Source organism: Indicator indicator, chromosome 12 (assembly GCF_027791375.1).
Source record: "Indicator indicator isolate 239-I01 chromosome 12, UM_Iind_1.1, whole genome shotgun sequence".
Lineage (NCBI taxonomy): Eukaryota > Metazoa > Chordata > Aves > Piciformes > Indicatoridae > Indicator > Indicator indicator.
Genome location: NC_072021.1, coordinates 3,858,936 through 3,878,680, shown reverse-complemented (window position 1 = coordinate 3,878,680; position 19,745 = coordinate 3,858,936). Strand labels below are relative to the sequence as shown.

The 19,745-nt window shown below is 47.5% G+C and overlaps 1 protein-coding gene across 1 annotated transcript in view; it reads left to right on the top strand.

Moving 5' to 3' along the window:
- The window catches only part of CPQ (carboxypeptidase Q), an 85,402-nt gene that overhangs the window by 55,092 nt on the left and 10,565 nt on the right, over nt 1-19,745 (top strand). The window contains exons 4-6 of the mRNA XM_054385595.1: nt 4,095-4,206; nt 6,551-6,642; nt 12,167-12,368. Of these exons, the coding sequence (XP_054241570.1) occupies nt 4,095-4,206; nt 6,551-6,642; nt 12,167-12,368 (406 nt within the window). The remainder of the gene's footprint in view (nt 1-4,094; nt 4,207-6,550; nt 6,643-12,166; nt 12,369-19,745) is intronic.

Below are 19,745 nucleotides of genomic sequence, written 5' to 3'. Positions count from 1 at the left end.
GAATGTGTCCAGAGAAGGGCAGCAAGGCTGGGGAGGGGTCTGGAGCACAGCCCTGTGAGGAGAGGCTGAGGGAGCTGGGGGTGTTTAGCCTGGAGAAGAGGAGGCTCAGGGCAGACCTCATTGCTCTCTACAACTACCTGAAGGGAGGTTGTAGCCAGGAGGGGGTTGGTCTCTTCTCCCAGGCAACCAGCACCAGAACAAGAGGACACAGTCTCAAGCTGTGCCAGGGAAAGTTTGGGCTGGATGTGAGGAAGAAATTCTTCCCAGAAAGAGAGATTGACCATTGGGATGAGCTGCCCAGGGAGGTTGTGGAGTCACCATCCCTGGAAGTGTTTAAAACAAGCCTGGATGAGGCACTCAGTGCCATGGGTTAGTTGATGAGATGGTGTTGGGTGAGAGGTTGGACTTGATGATCAAAGGTCTCTTCCAACCAGGTTGATTCTATGATTCTGTGTGTCACCACTTTCCAGAACACATTCACAAGCACTGTTGCAGATGATTCTAATACCTCCTAAAAGTACCAGCCCAGATTTATGTGTATCTGTGTATGTGAACACTTCATTTCATCATAGCTTTGAAAGCAAGTTAAGCATAATGGGTTTGGAGTTAGTCCTGCCAGCTGGTTTATTTGCCCACCATGTGCTGCCTTTCTCTTCTCCCTTGTCCTCGTGCTGTTGACACAGTGCAATGCAGAAAATCTTTAGGTCCTTACAGACTGAATCCATCAGGCAGTTCAGAGTTGTCATGGTACCCAAATGGGCAGATTACTCACAATGTAATCCCTGTGCTTAGCAGCACAGGCCTGAATCTGGTGCTGGATTCCTCTGCCTGAGAAGCTGGGATTAAGAGGTTCCTTTTTCAGTCATGGTTTAGTTAGCATCAGAAATTTTGTTTGGAACTGGGTCAAATAGGAAATTGTGAAGTGAGAGTGTTTGTGTGAGTCAAGAGAGTAATGAATATCTAGCCAGAAAGGGACTTGGGGCAAGGGCTTGTAGTGATAGGATGAGAGGGAATGGATTGAAGCTTGAGGAGGGCAGGTTGAGACTGGAGATTAGGAAGAAATTCTTGGCACTGAGGATGGTGAGACACTGGTTGTCCAGGGAGGCTGTGGATGTCCCCTCCCTGGAGGTGTTCAAGGCCAGTTTGGATGAGGCCTTGAGCAACCTGGGCTGGTGGGAGGTGTCCCTGCCTATGACAAGGGGGTTGGAACTGGATGATCTTGAAGGTTCCTTCCAACCCAACCCATTCTATGATTTTTGAAGTGATGGAGTAGGTGTCCTTTCCCCTGTGGAGTTCAGATGTCCTTTATTCTGCAGAGAGCTGTGCTTTCACAGAATTAACCAGGTTGGAAAACACCTTCAAGAACATCAAGTCCAACCTATCACCCAACACCTTTTAATCAACTAAACCATGCCACTGAGTGCCTCATGCAGGCTTGTTTCAAACACTTCCAAGGACGGTGACTCTACTACCTCACTCAAACCCTTTTCTGTTCCTTTCAAAATTATTGTTCTTTGCAAATTCCTTATCGAGTGGGCAATGAGTCCTCATCACTTGGCTGCAAAGTGTGGTGGTGTTTGAGCTCTGTCCCCCACAGGCAGGTAGCAGTGGGGCTGCACCTGGCATCCCAAGCTCTCAAAGCAGAGCTTGTTCATGCCCTGACCTCACCACCTGCAAATGTGTATTTGTGTGCCTGCTTCATCCTCCCTTATTACAGAACAGCAGCAAAGCAAGGAGTACTGCAGGGAGCACTTCTTTCAGCTCTCATCTCAGAAAGCTTCCTACCTCCAGAGCTGCCATGGCTTTTATTAAATGGGTCATACAAGCAAAGAATGGTCCAGGTTGGAAGGGACCTCCAAAGCTCATCCAGTCCAAGCCCCTGCAGTCAGCAGGGACATCCTCAACTAGCTCAGGTTGCCCAGAGCCCTGTTGAGCCTCACCTTGAATATCTCCAGGGATGGGGCTTCAAACACCTCCCTGGGCAACCTGTTCCAGTGCTCCACTACCCTCATGGTGCAGAACTTGGCCAGAAGTTCTCTGGCTTCAAGCTGTGTTGCTGTTGTAGCAGAGGGCTGCCACTGACTAAGCCCTTCTCCTGCAGGGCAGCCCCCCAGGAGTCCCTGGAAAATGTGCTCTTTGCAGTCTTTGCAGTGATGAATGGTAGGCCTGGGAGGATCATGGCATTAAATTGCAGGAATATCTCCTGAGTAAATCTGAGGCTTTTATAGAGGGGCCTGCTGTCCAAATTTATGCACTTTTGAAAGAGGGGAGGTTTGGGAGTAAAGGTTGTAGTATGTCTGTCTGCTAGCAAGAAAATCAGCCTGTGCTGGCAAGCAGGCACCTGGTGAGTAAAGTTTGGAGAGGACAAAAAGGGAGCTGAAGCTTCTGAGGAGGAAAGAGAAGCTGCTCCTTTAGATTGTGATCACAAGCTTTCCCAGCTTCTAAGGCATGACACTGCTGATGTGTCTGATGTGTTTATAAACATTTGATTGTGTGTTTTCTGAATTTAAAGAGGTTTGGTGCATTCTGGCTGCACATAGCCTGGCTCTGAGTAGTGACTGATTTCATTTGACATAAAGGAGAGTTGTAGTTGTATTTCTCTGCTCTGCTGAGACCTCACCTGGAGCACTGTATCCAGCTCTGGAACCCACAGCACAGGTAGGAGGAATGGCTATTTTTGAGCTTTGGAATGTATCTGGAGATACACAGACTATTATCCCCAGCTGTAAGTACAAAATTTATTTTGCAGAAAGCTCATCTGGGTCTTGCTACCATGTAATTTTTAGTTTTACAGTTCCTTTAGACATAAAGATAGTTAAAATACCTTGTCCTTGCTGTAGCACATGTGGGATCCAGTGATAAATTGCAGCTCCTTTGTGACAGGTATTGTAGATATAAAGTAAACCAACAACCTCTGTCTGGGAACACTTCAGTCTAAGTTCATATTTCTTCTTTATGCACCTGAAAATAGGGCTAATCAAATTTCATGCCTAAGAGCTTAAACAGCTGGAGTATGAAAAGAAATCTTCACCCTTCTGCAATGTAGTTGTCCTGTCTCTCTGGGAAGCAGACACTTTGTTAATGTACAAGACAAATCTCTCCTGGAAACATTTGGCACAGCACATCAAGTTGAATTTAGGCTGTGGTTAGAAGCAGTAGGATGCATTTGATCATCTCACAGAACTGCAGAATTACAGAATGTTAGGGGCTGGAAGGGACCTCAAAAGCTTATCCAGGCCAACCCCCCTGCCAGAGCAGGATCACCCAGGAACAAATTCAGGTGGGTTTGGAATGTCTCCAAAGAAGGAGACTCCACAACCTCTCTGGGCAGCCTGCTTCAGGGCTCTGTCACCCTCACAGGGAAAACATTTTTCCTCCTGTTTCCATGGAACTTCCTATGCCTCAGCTTCCACCACTGCCCCTTGTGCTGGCATTGGGCATCACCCAGCAGAGCCTGGCTCCAGCCTCTGGGCACTTCCCCTGCACATCTTTATCAACAGCAATGAGGTCACCCTCAGGCTCCTCCTCTCCAACTACAGAGCCCTCAGCTCCCTCAGGTTCTCCTCATAAGGAAAATGTTCTACTCCCCTAATCATCTTTGTGGCTCTGTGCTGGACTCTCTCAAGCAGTTCCCTGAGGTCCTTCCTGAACTGAGGGGCCCAGAACTGGACTCAGTATTCCAGATATGGCCTCAGCAGGACAGAGCAGAGGGGCAGGAGAACCTCTCTGGACCTACTGACCACAGCCCTTCTAATCCCCCCCAGGATGCCCTTGGCCTTCTTGGCCACCAGAGCACATTGCTGGCTCATGGTCACCCTCCCATCCACCAGGACCCCCAGGGCCTTTTCCCCTTCACTGCTCTCCAGCAAGTCAGTCCCCAACCTATCCTGATCCCTGGGGTTGTTCTTTCCTAGATGCAAGACTCTACCCTTGAATAACTACAGAACAAGACTTTAGCTGAAATGTTCTCTTCCTCCTGTTCTAAACATGAAAGCCAAATTGGTGACAAAATCATTAAAATACTTAAATGCTGGACTGTCTTTTCTGAGTCAATGTTTTCACGTGGATTTGTTTTCTCCTAATCACTTTTCCAGGTTGTATTGATCAGTGGACATCTGGATAGCTGGGATGTTGGGCAGGGAGCTATGGATGATGGTGGTGGAGCATTTATATCCTGGGAAGCATTGTCACTCATTAAGGATCTAGGTAAATACTGAATTTGAAATTATTTTTACTGCACTGTGTTTGCAGGACATTTGAAAGGTTGTCTTAGAAAGCAGATTTTCTGTTGTAGCCAATTCTCTGAGCACAGATGTTCATGTTTGGTATGAACATATTGCAAATTTGACTCTGAGATTCACAGCTTGCACTGGGTGGGAAGGGATCCACAAAGGGCATCTTGTGCAATCCCCCTACACTCAGCAGGGACACCTCCAACTAGAGCAGGCTGCCCAGGGCCACATCCAGTCTGAGCTTGAATGTCTCCAGGGATGGAGCCTCAACCACCTCCCTGGCAGCCTGTTCAGTATTTCACCACTCTCACTGTGCAGAACTTCCTCCTGATGTCCAACCTGAATCTGCCCTGCTCCAGTTTCAAACCCTTGCCTCTCATCCTGTCCCCACAGACCCTTCTGAACAGTCCCTCCCCAGCCCTCCTGTAGGTCCCCTTCAGATACGGAAATGCAGCTCTGAGGTCTGCTCAGAGCCTTCTCCTCTCCAGGCTGCACAGCCCCAATTCTTTCAGCCTGTCTTTAACCACAGAGGTTCTCCAGCCCTCTGATCATCTTGGTGGCCTCCTCTGGCTGTGCTCCAGCAGGTCCATGTCCCTCTTATGCAGAGGGTTTCATCACTGGACAGACCCTGCAGGTGAGGTCTCCCCATGCTGGTGTGTGTGCACTTTGGTGGAGGAATTCATCTGGGACTTTGATTCCTGTTTACTTTGTTGGAGATTTTTTGGGGTTTGTTTGTGGTTTGTTTTGTTTTCCTGCTCAGGGTTTATGAACACTCAGATGAGTTTCAGGGTTGTCTATAGAGCAGGCAGAACTATTTCAGAGCTTCTCAGACTGTCTTCTTGATTTCCAAGGAGGTTTTTCCTGCTTCATCAGCTGGAATCTATTTTTCCTCAGTATTCCCTTTTTCCAGAGCTGTCACCTGTGGTCAAGGGGAATGCAACATCTATTCTTTAACAACTAAGCTCAGCTGCTGCTCCTGCTCTTAGCTCTGGCAGGCTTTCAGTCATGAACAATCTTTCCCTGCTGCTGATCAGAAGGATCTGTGCACTTGGAACAATCTCCTTGTTTCTGGAAGAGCTCTTTGTAGGTGAGCTCTGCTATGTGATTAGCCACTCTCATACTTAAGTGGTGAACATCAGACACCCCTGTGAAGTGCTGTTCCTTTATTTTGCAGGTTTTTTTGAACCCCTTCTCTCTCATTTCCCCAGCATCCAAACGGTTGGAGTATCAGTTTGTGACTGAAAACAGAGAGCAGCTCTTTTGAAGCAAACTAAAGATAATTTTTCTATGGAATTTTTCTACAAATTCTCCTACAGAGGAATCCAGGCCTTCTCTTTCTTGTAGAGTTTTTTTAAAGTTTTCTTCTATGATTCTTGGAAAATTGTTTTATTTCCTCCTTCAGGAGCACCAAAATCTTCTGTGTTTGCTGGCTCTTCCTTTCAGAATAAACAAACAAAAAAAACCTTCTGTGTTTGTTGACTCTTCCATTCACCATAAACTGCTCTCTGTCTCTGAAGGGCAAGTTCATGGTGGCATGGGATAATTGTTGCTCACTTGTTTTCCCACCATGCAGGGATGAAATGCATCACTCTCTACTTGTTCAAATATTTCATAGGATCACAGAATCACCTGGGTTGGAAGGGTCCTCCACAGCTCATCTAGTTCAACCTCCTCTGCAGTCAGCAGGGACATCTTGTAGCCAGATTTTCCTCATTTGCTTTGCTTTTCTTCCTTCCCTATGTCTTTCACAACCAATATGGTGGGAACAGTAGGGAAATGATTTCTGTTCCTAGCTTTCCCAACTATAAGGAAAAGAATTACTCACTATTCCATAGTACAGCACATCCTGAAATAAAATGTCTTTATATATGACTGGAGAATGTTATTAGTTATTACTCTTAAAAAGGACACGTTCTGGTTGAACAGAAAAATACTTGACCTTCGTGTCCTGATTTGGGTAGGAATTTTTCCTCCACTGAAATGTGAACTCACTGGCCCAAAACTGACACCGTACACAATTTTAGAGAAGCACATCACCTTGAGAGGGGAAGATTGCTCTGTTCCTATGTCCAGGGCTGGAGAACCTCCCCTGTGGAGACAGGCTGAGAGAGTTGAGGCTGTTCACCTTGGAGAAGAGAAGGCTCCAGATTGAGACTGGAGATAAGGGAGAAATTCTTTGCAGTGAGGGTGGTGAGAGACTGGAACAGGTTGCCCAGGGAGGTTGAGGATGCCCCTTCCCTGGAGGTGTTCAGTGCAAAACAAATGCTCAGGTGTGTGGGAATTTAGTACTCAGAGCAGTATTTACCATTCTGTTTTAGGCCTTCGCCCCAAAAGGACACTGCGTGTGGTGCTGTGGACAGGAGAGGAGCAAGGAGGAGTAGGTGCCCAGCAGTACTATCAGCTGCACAAGGTGAGTGATGTCTTCAGATGGTTTGCTTGACAGCTCTTTTCTTCCTGATCCTCTCACTTGCATATTGTTTTTTTCTCAAAACGTTCAGGTTAATGTCAATCTGAAAACAGTGATTCCAGTTCTGCCTGAATGTCTGTTTTTGGCTTTTCATCTTAAATGTAAACTTCATTTTGCATTCAACAGCAAGTGACATGTTGTTCCACTTGACCTAAGATATTGTCACAAACCTGCTCTGCAACAGGTATTTCATGGTGCTGTCTGCTATAGCTTTCATAGATTCGTAGAATGGTTTGGGTTGGAAGGGACCTTAAAGATCATCTAGTTCCAACTAATTCCATGGACAGGGACAGCTTCCACCAGCACAGGTTGCTCAAAGCCTCATCCAACCTCACCTTGAACACCTTCATGGAGGGGGCATCCACAACCTCTCTGGACAACCTGTTCCAGTTTCAAGCATAGATCCCTATCTGAGAGTGACTGTCCAACAATCTGTGTGTGCTGGCAGTGTAAATAAACTTTCCTTGCCCTACATATTTCTGCTTCCTTGTTTTTTTCCCATCATATTTCACAATGTAGACCATAAAATAAGACAAAGAAAAAAAATCTTTGCTCTCTTATCTCAATGGAATTGGAATAAACTCCCAGGGGAGGTGGTGGATTCCCCTCCATTAGACAGTTTCAAGGCCAGCTCTTTTAAACTATACTCTTACCCTGAAAGTTTGGACTAGAGGATCCCTCAGGTCCCTTCCAGCCTGGTTCAATCTCTGAATGGTGCATAATCTACAATACTCTTTGCCAATTATTAGTTTTATGGGATCTGGAACATTTTTAAATGATTGATTCCTGCTGCTGCAAGCAACACACAAACTGTCTGTCTGCTGCAGTCTTCTGCAACAAATGCCTTTTCAAAGTACATCATGAGCTAAAGGTCAGTTGCATAAAACTATTTTGGAGATAAGTCTTTGAAATGTGTGTGTCTAGAGTCCCAGAAAAATTATGTTGTACCAGTATCACTTGGTTAAAGTAGTTCTCTCTTAATTTTTTTCCCTCCTACAGTAGCGTTACTCTCAGCAGTGGCTCACATATCCAGGGCAGAGGCAAGCTGAATGTGAAAAGAAGTCAAGATTAAGCTAGAATGAAAGGGAAAAGAAGTCAGGATTAGACTAGAATGAAATGCTCTGGAATCCAAGCATGGGAAAGAGCTGTTTCTCACGTGCACAAGTGCTGTAGGGATGCTCTGTGTCTAGTCCACACTGCTTGTGAGAAATAGATCATCACATCTGTGTTGGACAAGGAGCTCCATCCTATGGTGCTGGCATCTGCAACACATCAAACTGTCTCATGTGCATCTCATCTTTTGCCAAAATCATAGAATCACAGAATGGTCTGGGTTGGAAGGGACCTCCAAAGGTCATCCAGTCCAACCCCTCTCTGCAGTCAGCAGGGACATCCTCCACTAGATCAGGTTGCTCAGAGCCTTGGCCAGCCTGACCTTCAATATCTCCATGGATGGAGCCTCAACTACCTCCCTGAGCAACCTGTTGCAGTGCTCCAGCACCCTCATGGTGCAGAACTTGTTCCTCACATCCAATCTCAATCTGCTCTGCTCTAGTTTGAAGCCATTGTCCCTCATCCTGTCCCTGCAGGCCTTTGCAAACAGTCTCTCTGCAGCCTTCCTGTAGCCCCCTTCCGGTACTGGCAGGCTGCTATTAGGTCTCCCCTGTGACTTCTCTTTTCCAGGCTGAACATCTCCAGCTCCCTCAGTCTGTCCTCATAGCAGAGGTACTCCAAGCCCCTGACTATTTTTGTGACCCTCCTCTGGTCATGATGGACCTGCTCCATCAGGTCCATGTCCTTGGTATAGTGAAGGCTCCAGAGCTGGACGCAGCACTGTGAGTGAGGTCTCAGCAGAGTAAAGTGTCTGCATTTCCTGGTTGTCTCTAGGAATTCTATTCAGAGTTAATATTAAAAAGCAGGCTTCAGGATCAAATAGGGAAATGGAAAGGAGGCTGGGTGCTAATTGCTCTCTACAACTACCTGCAGGGAGGTTGTAGCCAGGTGGGGTTTGGTCTCTTCTCCCAGGCAACCAGCAGCAGAACAAGAGGACACAGTCTCAAGCTGTGCAGGGGGAGGTTTGGGCTGGATGTGAGGAAGAAATTCTTCCCAGAAAGAGAGATTGGCCATTGGAATGGGCTGCCCAGGGAGGTTGTGGAGTCACCATCCCTGGAAGTGTTTAAAACAAGACTGGATGAGGCACTCAGTGCCATGGGTTAGTTGATTAGATGATGTTGGGTGATAGGTTGGACTTGATGATCTCAAAGGTCTTTTCCAACCTGGTTAATTTTGTGAGATTCTGTGATTCTATGCTTTCAGCAGGCATGACACCCTTCTGTTGGTTGTTGCTCATCTTTCCCCCCCTGCCATCTGATCTGGCAGAATTATAAACTGCTAGGAGTCTAGCACACTACATTACTCAGAACAGCAAAATAAAGCAGATGAATAGTGTACATCATATTTAGCATGGAAAATAACTTCACCTTTTTGTGATTTACTGGGACAAATTTCTGGCAATTAGGATAGGGAGGCTGGAACGTTGCTTGCTGATGATAATGAGTGCAAGTTAACTAGGAGTGGTATTTAAAGGTGCCTTGTGAAATGAAGGATGGTCTCTGTGACTCATCTACATGGCTGGGCTTATTATGGCTTTAGTTAGCTACAAGCCAGTGGAAATATGAGTGCAGTAACTCAGCACAGACAGACATGGATTGCCTTGATGTGGTAAATTACCTCCTCCTGTCAGTGGCCATGTGGCAAGGGAGAAGAAATGAAGACAATATAGTACTGGAAAAGTACAAATCCTCTCACTTTTGTAGCCTATTTATTATTTCTTTCCATTTAATTTGAGGTCCTTCTCCCTCATCTGTCATTGTAAGTTGGCACTGCTAGGGAGTGGGTAAGTTCCTGCAGAAATAAGAGAGAGCAGCAGCAGCAGTAGCAGTGTGGTTTCAGTATGGTGCCAATACTTAACTTATTTCCCTGCATAATGTCATTAGTTCTATCACTTGGGTATTCCTGTAGAGCCCACTCTTACATTTTCTGATTATTAGAACTAGAGAGAGGTTGTTTTGACTGTTCAGAGCTTGATGAGAATGCAAGAGCTGCCATTCTGGGTCAACCAACAGCTCTTCTGACACTGTCTCCTGTTTCTGATAGCATCCAGGAAATAGCTGCTTAGGAAAAGAGTATTTGCATGGATCCATAGAATGAGTTGTGTTGGATGAGGCCTTGAGCAGCTGAGTCAAGGGACCTCAAAGATCATCCAGCTCCAACCCTGCTGCCATAGGCAGGGACACCTTACACTACATCAGATTGCTTAGAGCCCCATCCAGCCTGGCCTTAAAAACTTCCAGGGATAGGGCTTCCACCCATGTGCTTTATTGTTGCTCCTACTCAGCTTCTGCCCAGGGCAGTGCTGGAGTCACCATCCCTGGGGATGTTCAAGCAGCATCTGGACCTGACTCCTAGGGAAATGGTTTAGTGCTGGGTAGAAGGTTGGACTTGATGATCTTCCAGGTCTCTTCCAACAAGATAGATTCTGTGATTCTGTTCTGTGCTTCTGTGGTTCTGTGACTCTGTGATTCTGTTCTGTGATTCTGTGGTTCTGATTCTGTGACTCTGATTCTGTTATTCTGTGGTTCTGTGGTTCTGTGACTCTGATTCTGTGGTTCTGTGACTCTGTGATTCTGTGGTTCTGTGATTCTGTGATTCTCTGATTCTGTGGTTCTATGATTCTGTGGTTCTGTGGTTCTGTGATTCTCTGATTCTCTGATTCTGTGGTTCTGTGATTCTGTGGTTCTGTGATTCTGCGGTTCTGTGATTCTCTGATTCTGTGGTTCTGTGATTCTCTGATTCTGTGATTCTCTGATTCTGTGGTTCTATGATTCTGTGGTTCTGTGATTCTGTGGTTCTGTGATTCTGTGGTTCTGTGATTCTCTGATTCTGCGGTTCTGTGATTCTCTGATTCTGTGATTCTGTGATTCTGTGGTTCTATGATTCTGTGGTTCTATGATTCTGTGGTTCTATGATTCCGTGGTTCTGTGATTCTGTGGTTCTATGATTCTGTGGTTCTGTGATTCTCTGATTCTCTGATTCTGTGGTTCTGTGATTCTCTGATTCTGTGGTTCTATGATTCTGTGGTTCTGTGATTCTCTGATTCTCTGATTCTGTGGTTCTGTGGTTCTGTGATTCTGTGGTTCTGTGATTCTCTGATTCTGTGATTCTCTCATTCTGTGGTTCTGTGATTCTCTGATTCTGTGATTCTCTGATTCTGTGGTTCTGTGATTCTGTGGTTCTGTGATTCTCTGATTCTGTGGTTCTGTGATTCTCTGATTCTGTGGTTCTGTGATTCTCTGATTCTGTGGTTCTGTGATTCTGTGGTTCTGTGATTCTCTGATTCTGTGGTTCTGTGATTCTCTGATTCTGTGGTTCTGTGGTTCTGTGGTTCTGTGATTCTGTGATTCTCTGATTCCGTGGTTCTGTGATTCTCTGATTCTCTGATTCCGTGGTTCTGTGATTCTATGATTCTCTGATTCTGTGGTTCTGTGATTCTCTGATTCTGTGGTTCTGTGATTCTGTGGTTCTGTGATTCTGTGATTCTCTGATTCCGTGGTTCTGTGATTCTCTGATTCTCTGATTCTGTGGTTCTGTGATTCTATGATTCTCTGATTCTGTGGTTCTTTGATTCTGTGGTTCTGTGATTCTCTGATTCTCTGGTTCTGTGGTTCTGTGATTCTCTGATTCTGTGGTTCTGTGATTCTGTGGTTCTGTGATTCTCATAAGTTTTGCTTCAAAGATGTATCCGAAGAGGCCCTTCTGAATGATTTCTGTCATGGTATTTATGCAGGACTCACTAGGATCAAGTTAGTTGTTGGCAGTTCAGCAGCTCACCAAAATGTGTATTGTCTTCCCCAATTCTCTGGTATAAAGAAGATTTACATTTTGAGACATTCTTTCTGTTGTATTGGTGGTGATTGCAGGAAGGCTGCAGAGGGACTCTTCCTAAGGGTGTCTAGAGACAGGGCAAGGGGGAATGGTTTGAAGCTGAGGGAGAGTAGGTTTAGGCTGCATCTTAAGAAGAAGTTCTTCAGTATGAGGGTGGACAACCTGGAACAGGTTGTCCAGGGAGGTTGTGGCTGCCTCCTCCCTGGGGGTGTTGAAGGCCAGGTTGGATGAGGCCTTGAGCAACAGAGCCTAGCTGAGAGGTGTCCCTGCCCATGGCAGGGAGGTTGGAGTAGATGAGCTCTGAGGTCCTTTCTGACCTGAGCCACTCTATGAACTTGAACTCTTTCAGCTTTTTCACACAGAAGGATCAACTCCCTTCATTTAAGCTTCTAGCACACCACCAGAGGAGGCATTTCTGGAACAGCTCTGTGTGGGTGTGCTCACCCTGGCCTCTGGACTGCAGCACACGGCACCAGCACAAAGAGCAATCACCAAGCAATCTCTTCTCTCTTTCCATGCTCAGGAAAACATCTCCAACTTCGATATCGTGATGGAGTCTGATGAGGGCACCTTCAGGCCATCTGGCCTGGGCTTTACTGGCAGTGCTGAAGCTCGGGACATCATGAAGGAGGTCATGGCTCTGCTGCAGCCCATCAACGCTACAGACCTTTACGATGGCGCCGACGGAACCGACATTGCCTACTGGATGAGAGCAGGGGTGCCTGGTGAGCATGGCCCTGCCTTGCACTGGCAGCATCACAGCATCACAGGATGGTAGGGGTTGGAAAGGACCTCTGGAGATCTTCCAGTCCACCTCCCCCCACCCTTGCCAGAGCAGGAAAATAGAATCTAGTGCGGGTCACACAGGAGCACGTCATAGAATCACAGAATTGTCAGGGTTGGAAGAGACCTCCAAGATCATCCAGTTCCATCCCCCCTGCCATGGCCAGGGACACCTCACACTACAGCAGGTTGCTCACAGCCACATCCAGCCTGGCTGCAAAAACCTCCAGGGATGAGGCTTCCACCACCTCCCTGGGCAACCTGTGCCAGTGTCTCACCACCCTCATGGGGAAGAATTTCTTCCTAACATCCAATCTGAATCTCCCCATTTCTAGTTTTGCTCCATTCCCCCCAGTCCTATCACTCCCTAACACCCTCAAAAGTCCCTCCCCAGCTTTCTTGGAGCCCCCTGCAGACACTGGAAGTCCACAAGAAGGTCTCCTCAGAGCCTTCTCTTCTCCAGACTGAACAACCCCAACTCTCCACAGCCTCTCTGGGCAGCCTGATCAGATAGGTGGTTTGGAAAGAGGAGGAAATGCTTTCTCCCAAGAACAAAAATTTGCTGTAGGGAAAATGCAGGAATGTTAAAAGGTGACCAACAGAAATAGGCCATCGAGCAGTGCTGCTGCCAAACGGTGTAGATTATGCAGAGCATAACAGGCCTGAAATCTTCTTTTCGGCTTTAAGGATTTATAATAATTAATCCCAGCCTGCTGGTTTATAAATAGTAAACTAAGGCAGAGGGGAATTCTCCAATGCAGAGCAAATCATCCTTTTTTTATGAATATTTTAACTTTGAAATGCAAGGCTTTTCCTCCCTGGTCTGTATGCCATAGAAGCAATCTTTCTGAAGCCTGACATTTAAAAGGCTCTGAGCAACCTGATCTAGCAGAGGATCACAGGATCCCAGGATGTTAGGGGTTGGAAGGGACCTCCAGAGACCATCAAGTCCACCCCTCCTGCCAGAGCAGGACCAGAGAATCCAGCACAGGTCACACAGGAACAGATCTAGATAGGGCTTGAAAGTCTTGAGAGAAGGAGACTCCACAACCTCTCTGGGCAGCCTGTTCCAGTGCTCTGTCACCCTCACACTGAAGAATTTCCTCCTCCTGTTGAGGTGGAACCTCCTGTGCTGTAGTTTCTATCCATTGCCCCTTGTCCTATCCCAGGGTGCAACTGAGCAGAGCCTGTCCCCTCCCTCTTGACCCCCATCCCTCAGATATTTATAAACATTTATTAAACCCCCTCTCAGTCTTCTCTTCTCCAGATTCTAAAAGCCCCAGGGCTCTCAGCCTCTCCTCTCCTGTTAAGCCAATACCAAAGAATTCCTGCAGCATAAATGAACAGGGATTCTTTTTTTTCCCCCCTTGAACCCCAGTGGGAAGGAATTAGCTCCACCAAGATGATTTTACCTGCTTTAGATTGTGTTTCACCCTGGAGCAGGGAGAAGTCTGAAGCATCTCGTGAGCTTCATGCTTTGCAGCATTCTCACTGCTCGAGTGAGCCCTTCTGGTGTCTAATGACATTGGAACAAATGGAACACTCTCTAACAGCTTTGATAATAGAGGCCAATTTAAACAGGCAGTCAACTGTTGACACTTCATCAATTGCGTTGGAATTATTTTTTGTGAAAATACACTTGATGGCTTTGTTTCTGCAACACTGAGGAAATGTGGTCTGCTTGAGCAATGACAGTGTTGCTATCAGAAACAGTGGTTTCTGATAGAATTTCTCTAGAACGTTTTCTCCTTTTCAGTGTTAAATAGGTTGTGGGATTTGTCTTTTTAGAATCATAGATTCATAGAATGGTTTGAGTTGGAACGGACCCTCAAGATCATCCAGTTCCAACCCCTGTACCCTGGCAGGGACACCTTCCCCTAGCCCAGATTGCTTAAGGCTCAGCCTGGCCTTGAACACCTCCAGGGAGATGGCACCCACAACCTTCTTGAGCAACCTGTTCCAGTGTCTCACCACCCTCACTGGAAAGAATTTCTTCCTAATCTCCAGTCTGAATCTGCCACCTCAAGCTTCAATCCATTCCCTCTCATCCTATCACTCCCAGCCCTTGGCGAAAGTCCCTTCCCAGCTCTCTTGTAGCCTCCTTCAGGTACTGGAAGGCTGCTCTAAGGTCTCCCTGAAGTCTTCTATTCTCCAGCCCCAACTCTCTCAGCCTGTCCCCACAGGGGAGGTTCTCCAGCCCCCTGATCATCTTCATGGCCTCCTCTGGACCCACTCCAGCAGCTCCATGTCTCTCTTATGCTGGGGACAGCAGAACTGGAGGCAGTGCTGCAGGTGGGGTCTGATCAGAGCAGAGGGGCAGAATCCCCTCCCTGTGCTGCTGCTCTCCCTGCTTTGGATGCAGCTCAGCACACAGCTGCCTGCTGGGCTGCCAGGGACCACTGCTGACTCCTGGGGAGTTTGTCATCATCTGACACCCCCAAGGCCTTCTCCTCCAGGCTGCTCTCCAGCCACTCCTCACCCAGCCTGGATTTGTGCTTGGGATTGCCCTGACCCAGCTGCAGGACCTTGCACTTGGCCTTGTGGAACTTCCTGAGGTTGTCTTGGGCTCAGCTCTGCAGCCTGTCCAGGTCCCTCAGGATGGATCCCTTCCCTCCAGCCTGCCAGCTGCACCACACAACTTGGTGCCATCAGCAAACTTGCTGAGGGTGCCTCAGTGCCACTCTGTCACTGACAAAGATGTCAAAGAGCCTTGGTCCCAGCACCAACCCCTGAGGGAATCTACTTGTCCTTGCTCTCTCTTTGGAAATTGAGCCTTTTCTCTAGAATTTTTCTTCTTTTCAGTGTTATATTCTGGGATTTTCATTTTTAGATGTAGTTAAAATTCTTCTCCTGCTGCTCCTTTTGGCCTGGAAGACCCACAGAGGACAGCAGTAGGTGTGTTGATATCTCCTTCTGCAACAGGCAGAGAGCCCTTGGCCCCTGTACTCCACTGTTTCCAGCATGTTTCTCTTTGCTGGCTGTGCAGTGAAATGTTATTTGTAGGGTTACTTAAACACCTCTGCACAAAACCAGTGGTGACTATTGTGAGGTTTTAGGGTGAGAGAGCACAGGAGAGTTCAGAGTACTTTGCAAACCACGAAGTGAACCACCACCTCTAAAGCACAAGCAGGGTGAGCTGCACCAAACACAGCAGGTTAATGAAACACTTCCCTCAGATTGGATTGTTTGGAGAGAGGAGCAGATTTAGATTGGGTGGTAGGAACAAGTTCTGCACCATGAGGGTGCTGGAAAACTGCAACAGGTTGCCCAGGGAAGTGATTGAGACCCCATCCCTGGAGATATTCAAGGTGAGGCTCAACAGGGCTCTGAGCAACCTGATCTAGTGGAGGATGTCCCTGCTGACTGCAGGGGGTTGGACAAGGTGAGCTTTGGAAGTCCCTTCCAACTCAGACCATTCCAAGAGTTCAGTGAGGAATGTCTGTAGCTGTGTTTTTCCAGTGAAAGGCAGTTTTCAGCTCCTGGAAATATTTGTGTAACTTTTGTTTTCCTTTCTCATGAAGCACAAATCAAAAGGAAACAGAGCCCTTGTGGGCTCGCATTTCATGCTGTGCTTTTACACTTTGAGCTGACCATTGCTTCCCAGGCTGCTCCTTTAGTCATTATGCAATTATCTTCCACAGCTTCTTTTTTAAGGATTCCATGAGGTAGTTGTTTTTAGGTAGGAATACATCTAAACTGTAGCACTTGAAGCCTTTGCTTTCCAAGGCAAAGTGATCATTAAGTTTGGCCACAACATGAAGATAGAGGTATGGAGATCCCAGGAACCCAGGATGTTAGGGGTTGGAATGGACCTCTGGAGATCATGGATCACAACCTCCCTGCCAGAGCAGGACCACAGAATCTAGTGCAGGTCACACAGGAATCCATACAGATGGGTCTTGAAAGTCTCCAGAGAAGGAGACTCCACAACCTCTCTGGGCAGCCTGTTCCAGTGCCCTGGGACCCTTACAGTGAAGAAGTTCCTCCTCATGTTGAGGTGGAACCTCCTGTGCTGGAGTTTCCATCCATTGCTCCTTGTCCTATCCCAGGGTGCAGCTGAGCAGAGCCTGTCCCCTCCCTCCTGACCCCCAGCCCTCAGATATTTATAAACATTTATTAAATCCCCTCTCAGTCTTCTCCTCTCCAGACTGAACAGCCCCAGGGCTCTCAGCCTCTCCTTATAGGGTAGCTCTGCAGGATGATGAGGAGATGAGTTGCTTGGCTTTGGTTGGTTGGTTTCTTTGCCTGCTTTTTCACTACAGGCTTTTTCAGTGTCTGAAATGATTAAAAAAAAACCATTCAGCAGCCCTGCTAGACCAGGGCTTGGGTATTTTTACTGGAAAAGTGAGGGATCTGCTGGTCACAGCAATGCTTCAAACATGGTTTAAACCAGTTCCTGAGGTAATAGGTCCTGCATCTGAGTTGGGGCAATCCCAAGCACTGATATAGGCTGGGCAGGGACTGGCTGGAGAGCAGCCCTGAAGAAAAGGCCTTGGGGGTGCTGGGGGATGAGAAGCTCACCAGGAGCCAGCAGTGAGCACTTGCAGCCCAGAGAGCCAAGCAGAGCCTGGGCTGCAGCAAGAGAAGTGTGGCCAGCAGGGCCAGGGAGGGGATTCTCCCCCTCTGCTCCACTCTGGAGAGACCACACCTGGAGCTCTGTGTCCAGTTCTGGAGCCCCTGGTACAGGAAAGATCTGGAGGTGCTGGAAGGTGTCCAGAGAAGGGCCAGGAGGATGAGCAGAGGGCTGGAGCTGCTCTGCTATGGAGACAGACTGAGAGAGTTGGGGTTGTTCAGTCTGGAGAAGAGAAGGTTCCCATGAGACCTTCTTGTGGCCTTGCAGTATCTGAAGAGGGCTCCAAGAAAGCTGGGGAGGGACTTCTGAGGGTGTCAGGGAGTGATAGGACTGGGGGGAATGGATCCAAGCTAGAGGAGGGCAGATTTAGATTAGACATTAGGAAGTTTTTCCCCATGAAATTGGTGAAACACTGGCAGAGGTTGCCCAGGGAGGTGGTGGAAGCCTCATTGCTGGCAGTTTTCAAGACCAGGCTGTGTGCAACCTGCTGTAGTGTGAGGTGTCCCTGCCCATGACAGGGGGGTTGGAACTGGATGAGGTCCCTTCCAACCCTAACAATTCCATGGTTCTAATAGCACCATGGCCAGGTCAGGCTTCCTGCAAAGCTTCAGAGGCTGAGAAGGGAGGCTGGAGTGATGATATTTGTGCTGTGGCACCCAGTGAACACTAGTTCAGCTTTAGGTGTTAGGGGAGAGGAGCACAGGAGCTCTCCTGTTTCTGCAGAGGGAAGGCTGTTGTGGCACAGTGTTTCCTGGAGAGCTGGTTCAAGGATGCTCCTTTCTGGGCTCCTCAGGGAACTCGTCTGGTAAGAATTGAGCTGTGTGTGAGGTTGAGGTGACCCAGGACATCACACCACTCCCCAAGCACATGTGGTGACTCCTCTATTTAAAATTCAACCAGTGACCTTAAGGTGAAACTCCTTTGTGACAATCTCAGCCTGAACCTTGGTGGTTGCTTGTGTCTCTCTGCCTCCACAGTGATCACATCTTCCTTTTTTTGTGTGTGTTGCACTGCACAAGAGGAGGAATTATTCTTCCAGGAACTAATACACCAGGAGTTCATCTAATTTTAATGTTTCTTCAGAAGTGAAAAATTCAGTGCTAACCCAGTCCATTAGTCTTTTCCTCAGGGGTGGCAAATAAATGCTGTCATGTATCAGTTCTCTCATTTTTATCTTTTCAGGGTGCTCCTTTACTACCTTCATCTAAAAGCAGATCTGTTGGGGCCCTCGATTTTGACATACATTTCCTTTCTTATCACAGAAGAGGTTAAATCTTTTCAGTGTCACCCTTTTTCTGGAGCATGCTGCCCCTTGTCCCCCCATCCCCATCATCCCTTCTAGCACCACCCTTGTACTGAAGAACTTCTTCCTCAGCTCCAGCCTAACCCTGCTCTCCCTCAGCTTCAAACCACTCTCCCTCATACTGTCTCTAGACACCCTCAGGAAAAGTCCCTCTGCAGCCTTCCTCTAGGATCCCTTCAGGTACTGGAAGGCAGCTCTAAGGTTCCCCTGGAGTCTTCTCTTCTCCAGGCTGAACACCCCCAGCTCCCTCAGCCTATCCTCACAGCAGAGGTGCTCCAGCCCTTGGATCATCTTTGTGGTCCTCAATGCCCAGTTTCATTTTCCTGTGCCATGAGCAGTACCAGCTGCCCATTCTCCCCATCCCTGCTGACAGGCAGAGACCTGAGAGTTCCTTTAAACTGCAATTAGTTCCTTACTCTTCTTCCTTTACTCTTTATAGCCAGCAGCAGAGCACTTGCAGAGTGTTTTCTCCCAAGCAATCAAGTTTTACCTGGAAAGGAGGCTGGAAAAGCATCCTGACTGCAGAGCACATTGCAGGTTTGAGTCTAGTATGGATCAGAAAGCTTTTTACTGACAGAGCCTTAGATATTACTCAGCAAACTCAGCCCTTCCTCAAGCAGCAAACACCTCAGGCTTTCATTTGCAGGTGACATTTTAGGTGTAAATGTCTGAGGCTTCTGAAGAAGGCTTTTGATAGCAGAGCTTAGCTGAACAAACACAAAGCTCAAAAACCATTTGTAGGGACATCTTCCTCACAGCAGAAAGTTCAGGATGATTTCAGTCACAGTCTCTGCAGGACACTGTTAACATTTATCTACTCCAAAACTGGAACCCTTCTACCTGTTTGTCTTCAAAACTGATTCCACAGATGTGACCTGCAGTGCTGCTGACTTTCTGAAGGCCAGAATTATGGAGCACCAAGTTGTTTTCCCCTTTTATCTCCTGTTCCAGTGATGTAATCCCAGTCAGTTCAGCCATGGACTACACCAGTGAAAAACACAAGTGTGAAAGAAGCTGAATTTGTAATTTATAGTGATAAATCCTCAAGAAAGGAACACAGGCAGAACAGGAATGCAAGAGAGAAGGTACAGGATTATGGTCCCAGCTCTGGAGAAAGAGAAGACTCCAGGGGGCCCTTAGAGCTGCCTTCCAATGTGCCCCAGGCTGTGCTTCCACCTCCCTGGGTGTGGGCTCCTGGGCTGGTCTGTGGCAATGGGAGCACTGCCCTGGGCCTTTCTGGAGCAGCTCTAGGAGCTGTCTGTCCAGCACAGCTCAGGCAGGAGCACAGGACACATCCTGGGGACAGGGGACACTGATGGCTGCTCTGGCCACATGGCAGTCACAGCAAACAACCACTGGGCCATAAGCCTTGGATCAGAGCAGAGACACTGCAGAGACAACATGGATGGAGCCTCCCTCCCAGGTGCCAGAGCTGGGTGGGAT